Source organism: Plecotus auritus (assembly GCF_963455305.1).
Source record: "Plecotus auritus genome assembly, chromosome: 5".
Classification (NCBI taxonomy): Eukaryota; Metazoa; Chordata; class Mammalia; order Chiroptera; family Vespertilionidae; genus Plecotus; species Plecotus auritus.
Genome location: NC_137776.1, coordinates 137,102,491 through 137,125,110, shown reverse-complemented (window position 1 = coordinate 137,125,110; position 22,620 = coordinate 137,102,491). Strand labels below are relative to the sequence as shown.

At 37.8% G+C, this 22,620-nt stretch overlaps 1 protein-coding gene across 2 annotated transcripts in view; it reads right to left on the bottom strand.

Annotated features, from left to right (window-relative positions):
- Positions 1-21,278, bottom strand: part of PUM3 (pumilio RNA binding family member 3) — a 113,235-nt gene extending 91,957 nt beyond the window's left edge. For both annotated transcript variants that reach the window (XR_013960735.1, XM_080671050.1), the window contains exons 1-12: positions 21,205-21,278; positions 17,446-17,537; positions 16,315-16,533; positions 12,865-13,000; positions 12,191-12,266; positions 9,805-9,898; positions 9,484-9,550; positions 8,030-8,204; positions 6,801-6,904; positions 5,561-5,639; positions 3,049-3,147; positions 2,138-2,191 (exon numbers count right to left, since the gene is read on the bottom strand). Coding sequence is in view for 1 of the 2 variants with exons in the window: in XM_080671050.1 (XP_080527176.1) it covers positions 2,138-2,191; positions 3,049-3,147; positions 5,561-5,639; positions 6,801-6,904; positions 8,030-8,204; positions 9,484-9,550; positions 9,805-9,898; positions 12,191-12,266; positions 12,865-13,000; positions 16,315-16,533; positions 17,446-17,530 (1,188 nt within the window). In the remaining variant the exon portion in view is untranslated. The remainder of the gene's footprint in view (positions 1-2,137; positions 2,192-3,048; positions 3,148-5,560; positions 5,640-6,800; positions 6,905-8,029; positions 8,205-9,483; positions 9,551-9,804; positions 9,899-12,190; positions 12,267-12,864; positions 13,001-16,314; positions 16,534-17,445; positions 17,538-21,204) is intronic.
- Positions 21,279-22,620: the final 1,342 nt, after the last annotated feature.

Here is a 22,620-nt window from a genome sequence, read left to right as displayed (position 1 = left end):
TAGGGGCAATCAGGAAGGCAGGCAGGCGAGCAGTTGGGAGCCAGCAGTCCTGGATTGTGAGAGGGATGTCCGGCTGCCCGTTTAGGCCCGATCCCCTCAAGGGGTCCCATATTGGAGAGGGTGCAGGCTGGGCTGAGGGACACACACCCCCGTGCATGAATTTCGTGCACTGGGCCTCTAGTTAAAACAATAAAATATCATTTTCCACCTATTCTATAGGCAGAAGTGAAAACCCTTGAAATATACTAACTTGGCAAAGGTCTGGAGAAAAGCAAGCACACTTTTATGTTGTTAGTGAGAATGCAAAGTAGTTCAACTATGTTGAAGGGCAACTGACAACATCTAAAAAACTTAAAATGCATGTACTTTCTGACCCATCAATTCTAGTTCTAGATTTATATTATAGCCATGCTTCCACATATGCACAGAGGGGATGCACTGGAGTACTATTTGAAATAACAAAAAACTAGAAACTACCTAAGTGTCCAATAGTAGGGACTGGTTAAATAAATTATGAAACTCATATAATGAAATATTACGAAGTCATCAAAAAAGTGAGGTAGATAGATGTACATATATATGTTGAAATAAAACTACCCCTGAGACAATTAAGTGAAGGAAGCAAAGTAGAGAGCAATGTGCACATAGCACACAGCTTTGGTTTCTGATTTTTTAAGTCTGACACATAGGAACATGCCCAATCACAAAACATCTCTGAGCGAATACAAAAATAGCTGGTACACAGAATTTAAGTGAGAAATAGACAATTCACAATTACAGTTGGAGATTTTAAGGCTTCTTTCAGCAACTCATTGAACAATGATAAATAAATTAGTAAAGACTTTGATTATCTGAACAACACTATCAACCACTTTGATCTAATCGACATTTATAGAGTTCTATACCCTATAACTCCACAAAAGATATTCCTTTCAAGATACCAAGATAGACCACGTTAGGCAATAAAATAAGTATTTAAAAAAGGATTGAAATAATAGAGTATGTCAAGAAACCCCCAATATTTGGAAATGACACACTTCTAAATAATCCATAAGTCAAATCCATGGGTTCTATTAATTTAACTCCCCCCTTAGAAGCAACTCCTTGACATAAAAAATACACTGTGTTGTTAATTTCTTGTTACCATCACATGCCTTGCGGGGATTAGTTTCTTGAAAAAATTTGTTGTTATAAATAAACTATCAAGTTAAAATAATCTAATTTTATTACTTAAAAATATCTTTTACTACTAATAACTTTTAGACTTCCTACTAACATCTTGTCTATATTTATTTCTAATTTAAAATATTCAAACTAAAATGTTATACAAAAAGACTTACTTGATGATGAATAATAAATCATAAAATATTCTCATACTCTGAAACAACCCACTAGAGAATCTTATTTCATTTTGTTACAGAAAAGTTAGCTGCCTTTTAAGTGGTTTTATACTCTCCTCCTGGTCTCCAACCCTACAGAAGACAACAGGTTTGTATTCATTCACACAACAGCAAATGTGCTTGAATTAGTATTTACTACATTAAGATGCTAGTAGTTCTCATTAGATTTTTCATAGGAAAAAGTTGTTGATATCACTACTTTTAGTTCTCCAATAAATAAGAGGCTCTAAAACATAATATATAAAATAACTCAAAAAATGTTATAGTATTTGCTACTACAAATACAGGGCGGGAAAAGTTAAGTTTATAGTTGTAGGTATGCAAAACATTAATGAGGTCATTAATGCCTCACAAAAACTTTGTATATCCTCTAATTCACCAGGAAAGCTGTTACAACTCCAAAGGATTCCAAAGAACTGAAAAACTTAACTAGAATTTATTCTAGGCAGCAATTTCCATACATAATTAATATGATTGAACAAATTCATTAAATAATGTAGCAAATATCAAGTCTTCGAAAAATATCTAATAAAAGTAAAAAATTTGTCACTATGCAATGTTAAAGGAGAAATCTCATTTTGTGTAAGTTTAATATAAAAAATGCATGCAAATGCATAGAATAAGATTGCAATAAAATAGAGAAAAAATTTCTTGGTAGTTTTCTTAATTTTTCAAATTTTCTATAATAAACATGATTTCATTTTATTAACAATTAAAAGAAATATTATGATACTTACATTAGCCACCTTTTCAACGTAAGTCTTCATTGTTTTCACAATCACTTTCCTGTCCTTAAAAAAGAAAAATTGTCTCAACTTTTAATTATAGATTAAAGTTATTTCATAGGTAAAATATTTATTTAATATTAAGTTGTCATTGGAGTGGCTTTATACTATCCTCTGGTCTCCAACTATTTTCTTAGTGAAAATAGTTATACAGCCAGAACAAAAAAATTTGCAATATATTAGCCCTTTCAGAGCTATTAGAATCTTACATTTGTATGTGATATCCATTCAGACATAAATATGAGCCATAAAATTACCAGTTGCAAGGCTAACTTAGTGAAGTGACCTTCTTTTACAGTGAGAAATGAGAGATCCCTCTTCCAATGTCTGAACAGTATTCAAATATATAGTCTATGGCATTCAATACATATTTGTTGAAATTAAATTTGTATTAATGTAAAAAGTGGACAAAGTACAACTGTCTTTTAAAGGCAGAATTATATTGATCAAAGAAATGAAAATCAGTTCTGTTAAACTTCTGTAGTTAATATGGACTTTCCCCTCAAAATACTTAACATCTGTATGAACAAATGCGTAACTGTTCACTATCTCCTCTTCCATTAAGATAAATATTGTATTGATTTGATTGACAGATCCCTTCCCAAATAACGACAACTCAAGAATTTCATCCAGCAGTGAAAAAAATTGCTGTTATAAATAAACTATAAAGTTAAAATAATTTGACTTTACTACTTAAAAATGTCTTTTACTACTACTACCTTTTAGGACTAGGCCCAAAGAAGGCCAATTCCTGTGAGGCCCTGAGGCACAGCTTTGCAAAGATAAGCAGTTTATGCACAACAAGGTTAAGACCAAAGGAGACAGAAAGTCTAAGGAAAGGCAGGTCAAGCCCTTACACTTACCTTGGGCGTGCCATGCCACAGGCAGTGCATGGCCACTCTGGCACCATCGTGTGTGTGCGCCAGGTACACCACCGCTTCACGGATGGCTTCGATCATTTCCTGGGGAACAAATGCCATCAAGGCTTTAGTTTATTCTTTCTTTCTGCCTTTAAAATTAATCTGTCCACTAGGGAGCAGTTAAGCACAGAGGATGAAAAAGATTATAGGTAGCAAACAATTTAATTTTTCATTTTGTAGACAAGCACATGCATACATACCATCTTTCTAGGAATATTCTTTTCCATCAGGTGTGGCAAATACTTCTGACAAGCAATTTCCATTAAAATACACTTCTATTTGATCAAATATATCTGTATTAAAATACACTTCTATTTTGTCAAATATATCTGTATTAAAATGTCTATTTAAAGGAGAATGCATATATACAATATATTCTAAATGATTCTTTAAGAAAAAGAAGGCTAGCCCTAACCGGTTTGGCTCAGTGGATAGAGCGTTGGCCTGCGGACTGAAGGGTCCCAGGTTCGATTCCGGTCAAGGGCATGTACCTTGGTTGCGGGCACATCCCCAGTAGGGGGTGTGCAGGAGGCAGCTGATCGATGTCTCTCTCTCACCGATGTTTCTAACTCTCTATCCCTCTCCCTTCCTCTCTGTAAAAAATCAATAAAATATATTAAAAAAAAGAAAGAAAAAAAAAAAAAGAAAAGAAAAAGAAGGCTAGGAAGTGGCTATGGTAAAATGTAACAGAAAAGCCAGATAAAATAAATAAAATGCTATTTCCTAAAAGGGAAGAGAACCAAAATACTAGTTTGGGCTAAAAAGTTTCTCTTTTTTAGTTTATCACTGGATTACTTCCAAGAAATCACATTAATAATTCACCATAAAAGCACTAAACAGTATTTCCCTAATAAAATTAATCTCTATATTAGACTAGGCCAGTGGTCGGCAAACTGCAGCTCGTGAGCCGCGGTTTGCCACTCTGTTGACTAATGAGTTTGCTGACCACTGGGATAGGGGCTTAATCACAAGGAACAACAACAGCCTGTAATTATTGGAATCGAGAGTCTACGTCAGGGATCGGCAAACTCATTAGTCAACACAGCGGCAAACCGCCGCAGTTTGCCGACCACTGGACTAGGCCAACACTATCAATGACTCTTTAGTAAAAACCCAATTGTTAAATTTCTTACAAGGTAGTCTGGCTTAAATTATATTTTGGAAGCTGACCATATAGATGTAAATGAGTTCTGGCAGTTGACAACTGCAGGGCCCTATTTTAGTCCATTCCTAATGAAAAAATTTATATTAAATAAATAAGTACGAAGTCTCCTACCAGGAGAGAGGAAGGTAGGTGCCTATTTTCTCCAATAAGGAACAAACAATTCCATCCTTAATTATCTTACAATCCTTACCCAGGATGAATCTCAACAGCACAGCTTTCAACTTATGTATCTAAACTTATGAATCTCTTCAAAGCTCTCCAGCTGGAGAACTATACTTATATTCCAATTATGCTTCCACTATCCCCAAAGGGTTTTTTTTGTCTCTCTTTTGAAAATGCCCCCAGGGCCAGAAAAGAGTTGCCTCATTACTTTATACTGACACTGGGTTCCCAATGATTGTTCTTGCTATTACTAAAACACATTTAACACTAAAAAGAAAGATTTTCCACCACTGAATGTATTGAAATGATAATTTTTCAGTTCTGAAAATAGTCCTGCCTCAGTACATCTAGAACTGTGATATACTGTACTCTGCAGGGACGGGAGAGAATTCCCCCAGAGAAGCAGCAGCTGCTATGGTCACCGAGCTATAAGCTCAGGTTATTCTTGGGAGATTATTTTGTATGTTAAGTTCCGGCAGGTCGAAATTCCTATGAATGTTTAGTCTGGCATATGTGTTAGGAAGTCAGTGTTATTATTTTAGTGATCCCTTATTATTAGGATGAAGACAATGAGCTCACTGTATGGTGAGGCAAGCAAAGTTCAAGGGACTAAATGATGAATTCTCATTTGTATTCCCATCACTGTCTTGAAGGCCAGTGCAATTTACCTTTAGTCTCTGTTTCTTTTCTCTCTATCACAGGAGGTCCAGTTTTTCATGGTTCATTTAGTTTTACATAATTGTCCTCCTCTAACCTTTTTCCCCCTCTAATCTGTTAACACCAACATAATTTTTTTGTATCAGTACAGGTGAATTTCAAACTACTTGAATGCTGAATATACCTCTATTTGTTAGTTAATTTTTAAATTAGGTTAGCTAGAGAATACGCTGGATTATAATTAAAATATAAAAATTAAATGAAGTTGATAAAACTATGGTCAATTCTATTGCCTTCTGGTAAAAATCTAAAGGCAATTAGCAGACTTGCTTAAAGGAAGTTTACTGCATTATCTTCTCTAAATAAGTAGCTCTTCAAAATTCCCAAAAGACAATGTATATCAAAGCAGTATTTTACATATTAACATGGCTCTTATATGTTTTGGTCTGAAAACTAAAACCGAGAACTTACTGATCTTAGCTTTGGGGGCGCATAGGTAAAAAAGTCCAAGAACACTTTATGCACCAATGAGTGCTTAATTACAGCTTCCCTGGAAATAGAAAAAAGGGAAAAGAGAATACATCAGATCTGCTGCTACACTAATACAGACATAGTAACCTCAGTTGTCCTAAAATAATCAAAGCAAGTAAAATGGTTTTAGCGAATTTAATTCGTCAAAAGACAGATTATATCTTTCAGCAATATTAAGATTAAAAAAATAACTTTTAGCCCTAGATGGTTTGGCTCAGTGGATAGAGCATTGGCCTGCAAACTGGAGGATCCTGGGTTCAATTCCTGGTCAGGGCACATGCCTGGTTTGCGGGCTTGATCCCCAGTATGGGATGTGCAGAAGGCAGCCCATCAATGGTTCTCTCTCATCATTGATGTTTCTATCTCGCTCTCCTTCTCCCTTCCTCTCTGAAATCAATAAAAATATATTTAAAAAAACCTTTTAGATTATAGAAATAGTTTAGTGCTTGCCATCTATGATTAAAACCAGGATACAGATCGCTAGTATTTAACCAGCAGATGAAATCATTCAAAATAAGAACATCTATATTTTTTACCCAACAATGGACACATGATTATAAATCTATTTTCTTTCTGTCAAGCACCCTTCACAATGCATCAGTTTCATAAAATAATTTTAGTAAAGTTAAAACCCAAGTAGATCAAAACATTACCAGCAACTGCAACACCTAATTGACCCCAACTTCCTAGTGTGACACTTGGTGAATTTAAGTATTACAGTGGAGGCTGATGATCAGGCACCAACAACTTCAAGTTCACATTTAGTGTTTAAATAGATGGCAGAAATATATTGCTTTTAGGGGAAAAGCACTGTTCTGAGTATTCTGGAAATATCAACCCATATTCATGAAACTCTCTAAAATATGTACTATTTATTATTATCCCAATTTTATAGATATGGAAATTGAGGCACAGAAAGGTTAAGTTGCCCAAGGTCACATAGTTAGTGACTGAGGGGGCACTAGGATTCACACCCAGGCCGTTTGTTCTGAGGCTACATCTTAATCCCTCCACCATGGTCTAAATGCCAGAAGGTCACATGCCCAATTTCTAAGTCTTACAATTCAACTGAAATAACATTATATTGGGAAATCTATCCATCATTCTATGCAAGGGATATACAAAACTTTCCTCCTTCAAATGCTATTTGTTAAGAAAAAAACAGTAACAGCTTTCTTACTTTTGGGCCATTGGAATTAGAATCTGTTTCATTTCATCCATGATAAGCTCTTGTTTTTCCGGCTGTACCTCTAATACTTTGTCCAGAGTTGGGTGATGTGCTGACTGCAACAGAAGAAAAATTAAACCCCTCTAAATTTAATGACGTAGATACACTCATAGAGTAATTCTTGATTATCTCATTCTCAGTGTGTACGCCCACCAACGTACTTAAAAGAGCCAGGCTAACCAACCAACTCAACTAGCCAAGAGCTCCTTGTCAAGCACCTAGCACATGCCTAATCACAAAATCAAATAGTCAGCTGAAAATCCTTGTCAACATGTGTTTTGTACTCACCTATAGTGACAGTTACAAAAGAAATAAAGCACTAAATTCAATCCAGGACTTGAACCTGACGGGTAGAGGCAACCCAGGAATTAATCCATATCCCTGGAGGTTAAGTGTGGGCATTTATGTCCCAAGTCTGAAATAGATATTTAAATGTTCTATACCCATTCCTGGCCTTTTTCAAATTCAATCCCTGTGACTATATCCAAGATTGGGCCTCTCTACTCCCATTCCTCTCTAGATACAACCTGGAGAAAAGTGATCCACACACATGAAGAAACCCAGGAAAAAGCAGCAACAGAGAGCCCAATGCACTTTTGCCAGAGCTGGTTAGGGCAGTGGTCAGCAAACCGTGGCTCGCGAGCCACATGCGGCTCTTTGGCCCCTTGAGTGTGGCTCTTCCACAAAATACCACGTGCGGGCGTGCACGTACAGTGCGATTGAAACTTTGTGGCCCATGTGCAGAAGTCGGTTTTCAACTCTCAAAAGAAATTTTAATCATTGTACTGTTGATATTTGGCTCTGTTGACTAATGAGTTTGCTGACCACTGGGTTAGGGGGTGATGACACAGCTTCACTTCTGTTAAGAGTCTTCTACCTCAGTCTATCTGACTGCAGAAACAGAAATACTGAAGCATTACACGCAGCATTTGGGAGGGAGTAACAACAGTTCAATTTAAAGGGGATTTAAAAATAGTGCTCCATGTGAAAGAGAAAGTATAATCACTTGCTCACTATACCTAAGACAAAATAATCCATGAAAAATAAAAAAAGGGATCCTTTAAGATGGTCTCTTGAAGGCCCAGCCAAAGTAAAAATACAGTTTGAAAACAGGGCATCAGAAGGTAAGTAACAGCTCATAGGAAAAGCAAAAATGCTAGAAAAATGCTTTGAAGTGCTACCTTGTAAAGCTGAAATGTGTTCCCATAGAGCTCCTCTGTCAACATGTTTCTCTGCTCTAAAATGGCTTTGTCGTTGTATGCATACTCCACAATGGCCGAGGCTTCTGCGTGTCGGAGCATCTTCCTCACATGGCCTTTAAAACTTCTGATTATCTCTGCAATCTGCGGTTTACCCCTAAACCCAATGAGATAATGGGGAAAGGTAAGTGATACAGGAGAAGGCTGGGTGACAACAAAACATAACTTGACACCAACATAACTCCTGAGACCGACTCATCATGGGGGAGGAGGGGTGTCTACCACAGAGAAAGGCTTACGGGAAAGAAAATCAAACTGCCTTGTATTTCTACCTCAAGCTTCTAAGTTACAAGGCAGCCGAAACCTGGCTCTGCTTACCAGCTGCAAGACCCTGTACAAGTTATTTAACCTCTCTGTGCCACAGCTTCTTCATTCATAAAATAGAAAGAATAATGTTAATGTGAGGATTAAATGAGCTAAGATGTGACCAGCTCGTAATAAGTGCTCAATAAATGTCAGTTCCCATTAAATCATTCAGCTTGAGAAAAGTAGGGAAAGAGAAAAGGAGAAGGTAAAAGTCAAAGATGCATAGAAATAGGAATAAAACATATTCTAAGGATGCTCTTTTAAAACAGTACTTATTCACAAGTATTTATATTACATCCTAAAATCAAGCAGCTGATAATCATAGTCAGAAATAGCTGCTGAAAATTTTGTCAACAGTACTTTTTTTGTTGTTGATTAACATATTTTGGCACCTTATTCCACTCAGAAAGAGAAATCAAGACAAATATCAATTCCACCTAATTCAAGAAATCCTCCCATCTTGAGATTCCTTATTATTATTTTTTTAATTCTCACTTGAGGATACTTTTCCATTGATTTTTAGAGAGAATGGGAGAGAGAGGGAAAGACAGAGAGAAATGTCGATGTGAGAGAAACACATCGATTGGTTGCCTCCTGCATGTGCCCCAGCCAAGGCCAGGGCTAGGGAGGAGCCTGCAACCGAGGTACCTGCCCATGACCGAATCAAACCCAGGACCTTTCGGTCCACAGGCTGACGGTCTATCCACTAAGCCAAACCGGCTAGGGCCCATCTTGACATTTCTTGACCACTGGCTCTGCCTCTGTCTCTGTGTGTACTTACCTGCGCCTCCCAACCCTCTCCTCTCTAAATACTGGTAACAAATTACAAGTTAATTATCCTACTTCTCTTCTTCTAGGGTTTCAAGATATACACTAAGAATGGTGAAGGCATTGCCATCAATTTACATCAATTTCAGTATTTGTTTTTAAGAACACTCCCTGGAAACATTACAAGCAACTGTTGAGGGTCATTCTTATGGTCACAGACTTTCAAGTAACATTTGCACACAATCGACACCCACATCTTTAAAAAACTAATATAAATATATTTTATAAATAAAACAACTCACCCATACATGAGAAATTTCTTAACAATATTTCTGGAATATTTAGCTTTACTTAATTCAACCAAATCATCTGGAAAACAAAATATATTACAATGACTCCTTAGAAATAAAGGAAAGAACTAAATAAATGCATAATCCTGGGAATATAAACAACTAGCCTTCTGTCTATCCCAGGCAAAGAACAAATAAAAATTTAAAAAGTCCTACAGAGGACACACTGCTTTCCCACAACAGAATTCTTGCAGGACAGTCTTGGGTATTTCAAGAGAAAACAAGTGACTCATTACAAATGATTAAAATTAATCTTCAAAATATGAGAAATACCTCGTAGTTCTTCAAAAGCCTGTTTTCTCTGTTCTTCATTGCCAAACTGAATGTAACACTGGATCACACGAGTTGAATCATGTGCAAACGCAATCTGTAGGAAAGACAGTTTGGGCCTTTAGACTAATTCTCTCTGTGATTTATGTTTCTATTATCCTATCCTAGCCTATATAATAAAAGGCTAATATGCAAATCGACTGAACAGCTGGTCGCTAAGATGCACACTGACCACCAGGGGGCAGACGTTCACAGCTGGTGAGCGCAGCGGTGGTGGCAGGAGCCTCTTCCACCTCCAGGGCAGCACTAAGGATGTCTGACTGCCGGCTTCAGACATTCCCTGAGGGTTCCCGGAATAGGAGAAGGTGCAGGCTGGGCCGAGGCCCCCCATCTCCCTGAGGGCATGAATTTCATGCACCGGGCCTCTAGTATTATTTATGTTTTATTGCTATCGCTTTCAGAATTCCCTGCTAGATAAAAGGAAGGGTCTTCATGGATAAAATTAAATCTAGGCTACTGGGGAGTAAAAATACCTGTTTTAATGGTACAAAATGGCATTCTTTGGTTTTGCTGCCTACAATACAGCACTGAGACATGAACAGACTTAACTATTTTGCAAGATTCCAATCATTATTATTTAAAACCAAAAATCAAACCAAACCTGTCTAATGACCATACATGCCATATTTCTCATTTCTCTGAAAGTTACTTTCCCTAAAAGGGGAATTTTCTTATTCAAAATTCTATTCTTTGATCTTTTTAAAACTAAGAAAGTTTGGCTTTGGCAACCAAAGATATAGATCTAAAAAAAGTCTTGCTACACAAGTAAATACACACATTGGCAATCATAAGTTACTCCCTCCATTTCTTACATTTTTATTATGATTCCCTGAACATATATCAAATTGTATTCCTAGAAATTTGTTATATTTCAAATCTGATTCCCAACACACTCCCCCATCACAACTACTGGATAGATTAGGTCCTCAATGAAGGGAGTACTTGCTGATTAATTTTCTATAGCAACAACTACTATCAGTTATGCAAAATTATTTTTTACTATGATATAGTACCTGTCTACTTTAATAGTGCTTATTATTAGTTGCTCAGTCTGTCTCTAAAATGTTTTAATTCCAACAAATCAGAAGGTGAAGGCACACACCCATCAAAGCCACAGATTTCAGAACAATTTCCTTAAGGGGTATTTATATAGACATTAATGATTAAAACTAAAACAATTTTTTTAAAAAAAGGCCGCTTTTGTACATATATTGATTACTTACTACATACCCAATATACATGGTTTAAATATATTTTTCTCATTTAGACCTCAAAGCAACCTTAAGAGTGGGCTGTTGCTATTCCCACTTTACAGATGAGAGAAATAAATTTATGAGACATTAAGGAACTTGCAATCCCTGTGACCCTGGAGATGAAAGTTAACTTGTCTGAGTCCCAGATGTATAAAATGTCTAATAACGTTAAGGTAAAGGAGACAACATATGCATTGGTTAGCACAACTCCTAGCACACAGTACATAATAAATATGTTGTAATTGTCCAAAAGTAGAGATAAGCTAAGCAGCAGAGTGAATTGAACACCAGATTTAAACACCCACGTCCATGGGCATGTACTAATAACCTAGGAGTAATTGGGAAAGGATCCTGAGAGTAAAATGTTTATAAATAGAGGATAACAGACTGCTAGAGCAGAGAAACAGTTCTTTCTAAAAAGATCTTGCCAAATGTATAAGAAAGCAGCAGCGGGGAACTTTCCTTCTAATTGCAATGAAGCCTGTTTGTTAGACCTCGGTACATATGCTGCTCCTCCAGAGTCCCCAAAGCTATTGAGTCTGCTATCTGACAGGTGAACAGTCATTAAGTATGTATCCAAATACACGAGTCAACAGTTTATTATAATACAGGACTAAACATCAACAATGAAAATTACGTTAGAACTCCCAAATCTATAACATTTGAAAGATCTTTGCATGTTTGTAAAAGCATGGAAGAAAGAAGTAATAATATTTGCATCACACACCTAAAATGCTAGCAATTTAGAACATACAAAAGAATAGGGAGTCCAGAAAAAGACATTTTACCACATACTACTGAATTCTTCAAGATAACTTTCAAGAACACTGATTTATCTTAAGTAAATTATTTTAAAATGACACAGCCAAATACTAGTGTTTTTTGTGTTTTTTTTTATGATTTCCCAGCAATAAATTCTCTAATTATTAAACTTTTTATTTATTCATTATTTGAAATTTTTGGCTAAATGCATTTAAAACAACAACAATTTCACTTGTTATAAATGGCCAGCTATCCTTTACAGAGTAAGTCAATTTCAAGAGTTAAAATTGCAACTGTAAGTATGCCCTACTTACAGTTTTAATTTTTCCTTGAATCAACTTCTGCAAATCACTCATCAACTTCACTCTTTTTTCTTTGTCACAGTCTTTTCTATAAAAGAGAATAAAAGAGGGCGGAAACATAGCTTAAGCGAAGACATTTTATACACGCGAAAGTAAAAACTGCTTCAGTATATCCTCACCCAGTTAAGTGTGATTTTCTCTTTGAAGGCAGCAAATCTTTTGACATTAACATTACTATTCCAGAGCAGCCAGAGAAGTAATTTTCTCAAAGGCAGAAATTCATCTCAGAAGGTATAATTTCATGCATCAATCTAAACCTTCACAGCCAGAACTTCAAAAGTAAAGAAAATAATAAAACAAGTGCAAGACACCAAAGACTTAAGTATCTCAAAACCTAGCTGATAAGAAATTGTCCTTCATTTTCTCAGAAATCTTTCAGGAAGGATGTCAAACCCAATTTAACTCGAATGCATTTTCATAAACATATCTGACACCATCCTAGTGATCCCCACATTTCTAAAACAAGATATCCAAATACTGATACCTCCACTGGAGTGTTATGAATGCTCCCTAAATAACCCAAGTACTATGTCATTTGTTTTAGGACATCTCATTATTTACAAGGCATACTCTTACTCCTCCATCATCTCAAAGAGACTAATGAAGATGCCACTAAGTAGCATTACCTTCTCACGATCTCCCAAATCTGCTTTGCCCGAACAACAATGTCATAGTTGGTTCTATCATTTAATTGTCTGCTTTGCTTCAGTTCTTTCTTCTTCTTTTTGAAATCATCCCATTTGGGTTTCTTGGCTGCTGATTCTAGTCATTATAGAGATTATTTCCAATTACATTTAACATTCTGAGTGCCACAAACAAGTATAAGTCAGGTACATAGGGCAATCACTGATCAGAATCTACATATACTAAATGGAGAAACTAGAAGGGGGAAAATATCATTCTCTATATGCTTATACTTTATTTCATTCTCTGAGCAGTTTATACATTTTAAATTTGGTTCAAACTAGCCATCCATTCATTCAGTAGCTATTTATTAATTCTTAAGAGGATGCCTACTAAAAAAAAAAAAAAAAAGGAAACCAAAAGGATGGTAAAAAGCAATACAGAACTTTTAAGCATCTTTTTCAATTGTAAAATAAAATTCTACTTTAGAACACCAAGTTCATCAGACTTTAGGTATAATCAGTTCTTTTTTTAAAATATATTTTTATTGATTTCAGAGAGGAAAGGAGAAGGATAGAGAGATAGAAACATCAATGATGAGACAGAATCATTGTTCGGCTGCCTCCTGCATGCCCCCTACTGGGGATCAAGCCCACAACCCAGGCATGTGCCCTTGGCCAGAATCGAACCTGGGACCCTTCAGTCCGCAGCTTGACACTCTATCCACTGAGCCAAACTGGCTAGGATGGTATAATCAGTTCTTAAGGAAAACAAAAATTAGTTCAAATTAATTAGTCCAAATAATTAGGTTAATTAATCCAAATTAAAACAGGAAAAACAATGTAATAAAAAATTCACCATTCTGAGTGCTGTTATGTATTAAGTCATTTAATTCTTAGAACAACTCTATTTTAAGGTGAATACTTTTTTTTTTTTTCAGATGAGTCCTGGGGTTAGACACAGAAACGAAAAAAAGACTATAAAATCTTACATACATGTAGAATCTAAAAATGTCAAAGACAAAAACAGAGAATAGAATAGTGGTTACCAGGGCAGGGAGGTGGGGAAAATGGAAAGATACTGGTCAATGGGTACAAATTGTAGTTAACAGGATGAGTAAGTCTAGAGATAATGTATAGCATGATGACTATCCTTAATGCTATACATTTGCTAAGAGGTAGGTACTATTATTGCCCTCCCTTTCACATTGGGGAAACAAAGGCATAAAGTAGTTAAGCTCCCAGTTCAAGGTCATACAACTAATAAGTGACAGAGTCAGGATTCATATCCAGAGACAACTCTGAAACTTTATGCTCTGCTTCCTTTTACTTGTGACACTGCACAATCAAAAGTTCTAAGTTTTCTACAAACAGAGTAATTCTATAAAAGTCAAGTGTCTTTCTATTAGTATATTTTGTCCTCAAAACCAATTGAATCAAAAAGCCTAAAGAGGCCAAAGAAAGAATAACTTAATGTGTATTGTTAACATGAGTATCCTCTTTGGAGAATTATTTTTTTCTAAATATCTCCCTTTCTCTGATTAGAAAATATACTCATTAATAAAAAACTTAGAAAATGCATTTACAAAATTCTTCTATAATCCCAAAACTTAGATATAACCATTGACATTTTATTTCCTTCTTGTCTTTTTGTCTGTGCATGTTTTATATTACTCTTCCTTAAGCATTTCTCCATGAAAATAAATATTCCTTGAAACCGTAATTTTTAATGGCTATACAACATATAACATATGTATTCCCCTTACTGGTTATTTATTCCTGGCCTGGTAATACAGGGTTATAGGTAACAGAGGGCACATTTACCTTTAATATTAGACTATCATGGACTATACAGCAGAGGACAATAACTGACTCAGAGCTCATTTAATTCCACAAACATTTGGGCACCCTTGATATATGCCATGCTAGGTTGCAGTAGACATACCAATTTGGGGGATGTCTAGTATCTAATACCCCTCAGTTGCTAGAATAAAAATATGAGAAAATAAGATCAAAGTTCCCTTTTGAAATGTCAGGAACATGGCTCCCAAAGCAGAAGGAACCAGACTACAGCATAACAGGATCATGTGAGGATGTGTGTGTTTAAAAATCAGGTGCCCAAATCTCAGTAGGGAAAGGAAGATTTAGGAGCTTTAGAGGAAGTAGGAAAGAGAAACTATGCGGTGTGGGCGTGTGATGGAGGGAAGAGGAAGAAAAAAGGACCAAGAGAAAACATTGAAGCTGGAGCGTGCAAGAACCCTGCTGACCTAAGAGAAACAATGAAAACTGTTCCTTCCTTCCCCTCACCCAACCTCCTCGTGTAAAGGCTGCTGTCCCTCTAGTCAACAGCCTCAGGCAGAGTAGAGAGCAGGGACCAGGGCTAGGGAACAAGTGAGAAGGCCGTATGGCAGTGCTCTCAGTTGGCAGCAAAGGAGCAGTGTTATCAGATGTCATTTTGGAGAAAAAGAGAATGGAAGACACCAGAGAAAGTCCCATGATGCTGCAGAGAAGGTATATGTATAACAGTACATGTAATGTGGAGACCCATGATGCTGCAGAGAAGGTATATGTATAACAGTACATGTAATGTGGAGACCCATGATGCTGCAGAGAAGGTATATGTATAACAGTACATGTAATGTGGAGACCCATGATGCTGCAGAGAAGGTATATGTATAACAGTACATGTAAGATAATACACAAGAGGGGCACACTGTACAAGAGACAGCAAGGCTCTGGTTTAGAAATGACCCCTGAAACAGCCTGACGAAGAGATGAGCAGTGTGTTTCAACAGACACATGGGAGCCCTGCCTGTACATCCCACCAGTGAGCAACTTGTCCTGAACCAAAGAAAGTCAAATTGCCAGGTGTACTCTACACCCTCCTTGGAACTGCCTGCTGGACCTGAACCATTTGATGGGTTGACCTAAGCTCTGAAAGGACAGTCTATATGTCTCTTGATCACCAAGACATTCTTTTTTTTTTTTTTTTTTTTTTAAGGTATTATATGTGTACATATCTTACCATTGCCCCCCCCCCCCACCAAGACATTCTTAGTCAAGGCAGATATATATATATTTTTTAAATATCTTTTTACTGATTTCAGAGAGGAAGGGAGGAGAGATAGAAACATCAATAATGGGAGAGAATCACTGATTGACTGCCTCCTGCACGGCCCCCACTGGGGATCCAGCCCACAACCCAGGCATTTGCCCTTTACCGGAATCGAACCCGGGACCCTTCAGTCTGCAGGCCGACGCTCTATCCACTGAGCCAAACCGGGTAGGGCCATCCCATCTACTTTTCACCCCCACCCCAAATGTTTCCTGTCAAGGAACAAGAATGGGAGGCCTCTAAACAGATTTATAGAGTCCCTGAGCACAGCGGTTCTGGCAACAGCTCAGGTAGGGCAAGGCTTCCACAAAAACCATGCCGAAGGAACCAGTGCTTACCATCACTTTTAATGTCCGGCTGGAATTTTCTCTTCTTGTTGAATTTATTTGCCTGCTGGAATTTGTTCTTTGGTATTTTATCCCCTTGTTGCTTATTCTTGAACTGTTTCACACCTTTTTTCCCTGGTTTTGTGGCACTTTTCTGAAAGTTCTTAGATGTGATTTTAGGTCCACCTTCCTTAACAACTTTTCTTGGGAATGTCTTTGAAGAACCAGAATCTAGTGATGGTACAAAATAATTATTAGTTCAATGATCCTGAGCCTAGATCTCTTGTATACACTGGGTTGTATTTGTTACAGAAAATTATACCCTCTTTAGTGAAAATGCTTTGTCCTACTCTGAAATATGGAGCAGAGTACGATTTAAAATACCAAACCAAAATTTAAAAACTTCCTCTGATTACAAAATTGTAATAATACAGGTTCATTACAGAAAAACTATAAAGTAGAGGTATGCATAATAAAAACTATACATAATTCTAGAGATAACCAGTTTGGTATATTTCTCTATTTTAAGCATAGAGTAGAAATGAGGAATTATTTATATACCTTTGTATTCTAATTTAATGATTCCATATCATTAGTCTTTACACATAACTTCTGAAAGTTCAATAACAACTTAGGAATCTAAAAATAGACTAAACACTTGAAATTTAGGAGGAATAACATATAGGCAAATTAAAGATATTAATTTTTCAAAAATTCTAATTTTCAAAAATAATTTTCAAACCCTATAAAAGTTATTTGACAAAAATCTTCTTTGGTCAACAAAGTTTGCAAATTAATTACCTAACGAATGAAATGAAAACTGCAACAGCTATGCCCTAAGACTGCTGAAAGAAAAAACAAGCAAAGACTGCTTAGGAAACATTTAATCATTTACACAGACTGACTTTTCTATTTTACAATACTGACACCTGATGGAATATTAAGACATCACAATTAGAAATCTTGAAGATAAAAGTATATAGTTTACCAGTATTATATACTAATCAACCACAATTTATCAAACATTAAAATACAATGTGGTGAATTAGTGTGGCTAACATGAGGCAACTGTATCACTAGCTGACACCCCTCCCTCCAAATAAATAACCACACGAGAAGCATATTTTGGTAAGGCTATCTTACCATTGTTCTTATAAAATCTGTTTTTTTCTTGTGACATCTTTGTACCTTTTCCTGTGAATTTTTGTTTTGCTTTGACTTCCATCATGGCAACTCTGGAAAATAAAAACAAAACCCAAAAGGATCACTGAATTGCTCTCATCTAAGTCATTAAGTAGTCACTGCAACATTTAGTCGGAGTTCTTACATACAGGGCAATTCATGTGAGTACCCACACATGTCCAGGAAGTAAACAAGACTTTATAATGGGAAATAAATACCAACATAAAAAATAAGAGCACACACACACAGACAAACTTGCACATGTGCACCCTGGCTAGTGTGTCATTTATTTGGAGGCAACACTTCAGCAATAGTACTGGCTAAAAACAGACCATTATTTACATTAAATATGATATACATGTCAGTATTTGTGTTTTTTATAACCTGGGAAGTTTTTGTGATGAGAAACTGAAAATATTATCATTTGTTTTCTTGGGTCTCTATCCTAAAAAGCCAGAAACAACAGGTTGCATTTACCATATATTCAAATTTAATGAACAAAAGTAAAAGATTATTTAAAAGTTTCCTATGTAACACAATGTAACTAAAACAAAGACTAACTTCAAATGTTTAATTTGTGCCGAAACCGGTTTGGCTCGGTGGATAGAGCATCAGCCTGGGGACTGAAGGGTCCCAGGTTCGATTCCGGTCAAGGGCATGTACCTTGGTTGCGGGCACGTCCTCAGTGGGAGGTGTGCAGGAGGCAGCTGATCGATGTTTCTAGCTCTCTATCCCTCTCCCTTCCTCTCTGTGAAATATCAATAAAATATATTTTTAAAAAAAATGTTTAATTTGTTACTCTTTTTTAGTGACTACGATGTTGAAACATTTAATACTTTGAGAAATCTGCCTAAGAGATCACTTTTGGGGACAGAAACCCCACGGTACACAGGGCAGACAACAGATAACCCCTCACCCAAGGATCCTGAAAGCAGCAGAATATGTCAAAAGCAAGTTATTTGGCTATTTCTCCACCTTCCAAAATTATATATTCAATTCATTCCTAAATTTCTAAAGTGGATTCCCTAGGGTAGATGTTAGGATCCCTAGACAATACCGTATTTCTGTGACAGTTTGTCAGTCTCTAATTGTTTCTCATGACTGAGACACTTTTGAAAACAACTGGTCAGGCACTTTGTAGAATATCCTTCATTTGGGATTTGTCTGATTATTTTCTCACTATTAAGACTGGTTTTATGGATGTTTGGGTAAGAACACCACAGAGGTGAAGTGCCCCTGACATTACATCATATTATGAGGAACATGGTATCAATATGACTGGCAATATTAACCTTGATCACTCCGTTAAGGTGCCGTTTGCCAGGTTTCTCCACTGCAAAGTTACTATGCTTCCCTTTCTATACTCTATTTATTAGAATCAAGTCACTATGTTCACCTAAAATGAAGGGGAGGGGAATTAAACTCTACTTCTTAGAGAGTATTAAAGAATTTGTTAAAATATGTATGTTAAAATCAGCATAGCAACTAAGAAATATTTTGGGTGATATATTTTGAGATTATGCAATATTTTATATTTCTCCCACTAATTTTAGCATTATCCAATGACTCTTCCCTGCATCCATAACTGTGGTGTTTTAATGGTGACATTCTATTTCCTTCATTACTTCTACCTTTGTTATTTCAAATTCTTCTGTAGAGAACATTTGTTTCTTCTCCTCTGTTCGTTTAATCATTTATTTACATCAGTATGGCCTCATAGATATTTTATTACTTGGTTTATAACCTATTACTTTTTTGCTCAAATCGTTCCAACTTTGGTCAGTGGGAAATCTTTCAGTTTGCTGTGTCTTTTTGACAAGCCCCATCTTTTAAAAAAAAAAAAAAAAAATCATGTTCTTACTTCCTGATACATGTTCTAAGTTCACCTTATATTTTCCTTGTGATAGCTGTGAAATAAGTCCTTTCTCCAAGGAACCCTGGTTCCTTGTACTGAGAATGGTATTTCAAAACCAGGATATGAGTGCTGGGTGTGCTTGCTGTCGCTGGGGTGTCACTGCTTCTAGTTGTTTTCACCAAACAGGGCTAGTAACATGTGTATGTACACTAGCCTATATGAACACACAAACCTGTTTCCGTACCTGTTAAATAAGCTCATACTAATGTCTCCCAATTCTAATCACATGCCACAGGGTTCTCTACTCTTCCTCTCCTGCTTATCTGTAACTTGTTTCTCTTGACAGTGAGAAACTTGCCTCTCACTATCTACAATTTGTGTATTGTTTAACCCTAGCACACATGTAGGGGGTACAGAATTGCTAACCTGTATCCCTGTGAGATACAAATTTACCAACGATAGTACAGCATTTATGAAGTATATGTAAAGTGTTCAGGGAGCCACAGAGCTGAAAGCCAGGTTATACCTTGTGAAGGGAAATAGAGATTTCCCAGAGACAGGGGGACATGTGACTGATCTTTCTTTCACTCCTTTCAGCAGACTTAGCATTACGCTTTGAAAGTAGTAAACATTGAATACCCAACTTCTGAATGTAGGCATTCCTCAAATCTTGTCCTCTCTAGACTTCTCCCTGGGTAACCTCATCCAATCCCAGGGCTCTCTATGCTGGACTCGCAAATTATCGCTCCCTTAGGGACATCTCTTGAGATCCTGATTTGTGTATCTAACTGCCTACCTGATACTTCCATTTATGTTCCTTACACTTACTAAATCCAAAACAGAATTTCTTTAACTTTACCTCCACTGCAAACAACACCCAAACAATCCTCACCCTTCCCACCCTCTTCTCCATCTCAGCCAATGGCACATCAGCCACTCAAGGGAAAAAAAACAACCTAAGATTTATCTTCTCACTTAATTCCTACATTCAGGCCTTCAGTAAGTCTTGTTCAACCCCCTTTAAAAACACCTCTAACCCTCCAACTTTGATCTCCACTACCACCACCTTAATCCAAACCATTATCAATCATCTCCAATTATATAATCAACAATAATACAAATAATAGGCATTTTCTAAAGACAACCAGGGCCCATCATGTTTCTCCCTTGCTTGTAAGCCTTCACTCTTTTCTACAAATGGGAACAGAAATGGCAATGTATTCCCATGCAGAGAAAATCTAAACTCCCCTACCATGGCCTTCACAGCCCTACAGAACCTCGTCCCACCACCCTACCCCTCTATTTTTATCTTGTATCACTGCACTCCCAGCTCAATACATTGGTTCCTTTTCTATAGCTCCCAGCTCAGGGACTTAGCCCAAGTTTCTGCTTCTCCTTAAAGTACTTTCCCCTGGGCTTCGGGATTTCAGGGGTGCCCCGCGTCAGGCTTTAGGTCGGCTTAAAGGTCACTTCGTCAGACTCCTCCGTCCTCCATCTCCATTCCCAACAAGTTTCCCTTCCGCGCTCAGAACTTGGCAACTGTGCATTCAGGTTGAAAACTCGGCATCCAGCACTGACTGGGCGCAGAGCGGACGTGTGTCAAAGGTACGACAAAAAGGCTGAACGCAACTAACACGGGCCCGGGTTTTAGAGGGTGAAATGAGTCAGGCTAAGCCTGCATTCTCAGGACATCGCGGTGGAGAGGACCTCCGAACTCCCAGAATAGACACGATCACTGAAGGCTGCGCAGCGAGCGACAGGTGTGAACACCTCTATCCTCTCCGGCAGCCCCGCGGACCCCCACTCTAGCGCCCGGCGTGGGGCGAATCCCTCCCAGGAGCAGTCGCCCGGCCCGCCACACTCACCGCACACGTGTGGCCGCTACAGGGCAGCTCCCGGCTCCCGCCGCCGCTTCCGCTTCCTGGACTTGCCCCGCCCCCGGGTCCACTGATTTCTTCTTCCGCTGGGGAGCTTGGGTTAAAGGGCGGGGATTAGCCGGAGAAGTTTGGCATTTCTATTGGTCCACCCCTATTTACCTCATCAAGAAGAACCAAGGCAGTGACACAAGCAGATTTGGCCCTTGAAACGATCCGTCGGCGAGGGCGTGTTAGCGGGTCCCGGAAGTGACGTCATTAACCCTGTCGCTTCCGCGCTAGGAAGACGGCGTTTCTCGAGGGCCGGCAGGTTTTTAAAGCCGCCTTGGTAGGCATGGTTCATTCTGTAGCCTGAACTAATACTAAATAGCTAACGTTTTTAGAGCGCGTTAATTTGCATCTTCTCTGACAGTCTAGCGCAAGGGATAAAAGGCAAACCTCGGGAGCCGGTTTGAATTGTAATCCTGGTTTCGCTTGCTAGCCCTGGGGCTTTGGGCAAATTATTCAGTTTCTCTGAGTCTTAATGATCTGATCAATAAAACAGAGATAGCTAAATCAAGGCTCTTAGTACAGTGAATGCTCATGATAAGCTCTCAATAAATGTTTACCATCTTTAAGGTCTGCCCATTCTTCCAGACTGCATTTATCCCATTTTTCCACGTCAGACTAGTTCGGATAGTATCCCCACTTTCCAGGTGAGAAAACGGACACCACAAACTCAGGTCAACCAACACCATTTATTCTCTAACAGTTCTGTAGGCTAGAGGCCCCAGATCAAACGGTAGGCAAGGTTGTGCACCTTCCTGAGGCTCGGGAGAACCCTTTGCCCCCTCTAGCTTCTCTGGTAGTTCCAGGTGCTCCTTGGCTTGTGGCTGCATGACTCCAATTTCCGGGTGTTTTCACTTGGCCTTCTCTTCTGTGTCTTGTCTGTTATAAGGGCACTTGCCATTGGCTTTAGGGCCCATTGTAATAACCCAGGATGATCTCATCTGGAGGTCCTCAATTGCATCTGCAAAGATCCTTTTCCCAAGAAAGGTTACTTTGACAAGTATTGGGTTCCGACACTGACATATCTTTTCCAGGGCCACCTGGAAAGTTAAAGAATTGGAACTTGATACCAGGTGTGTCAAGTTCAGATTTTACTGTTTTCTGATCACAGTTTACTGCCCCTCCAGGCTTGAGGCTTGAGCTTGGTAATTCACTAGACTTCTTGAGGGTGGGGCCATGGTTGTTTTCCAGGCACCTATGCCACTACTCAACACATAGGTGTTTGGTAAGTACCTATTTTTTGCCTCAACCATTATATTTGCATTTCAGCTCATTTAAGTCTCATAACATTTCAATTAGGTCTCTCTCTCCCCCTAACCTCCCGCTTTTTTTATGGAAAAGGGGGAAACAAAGTAGTTT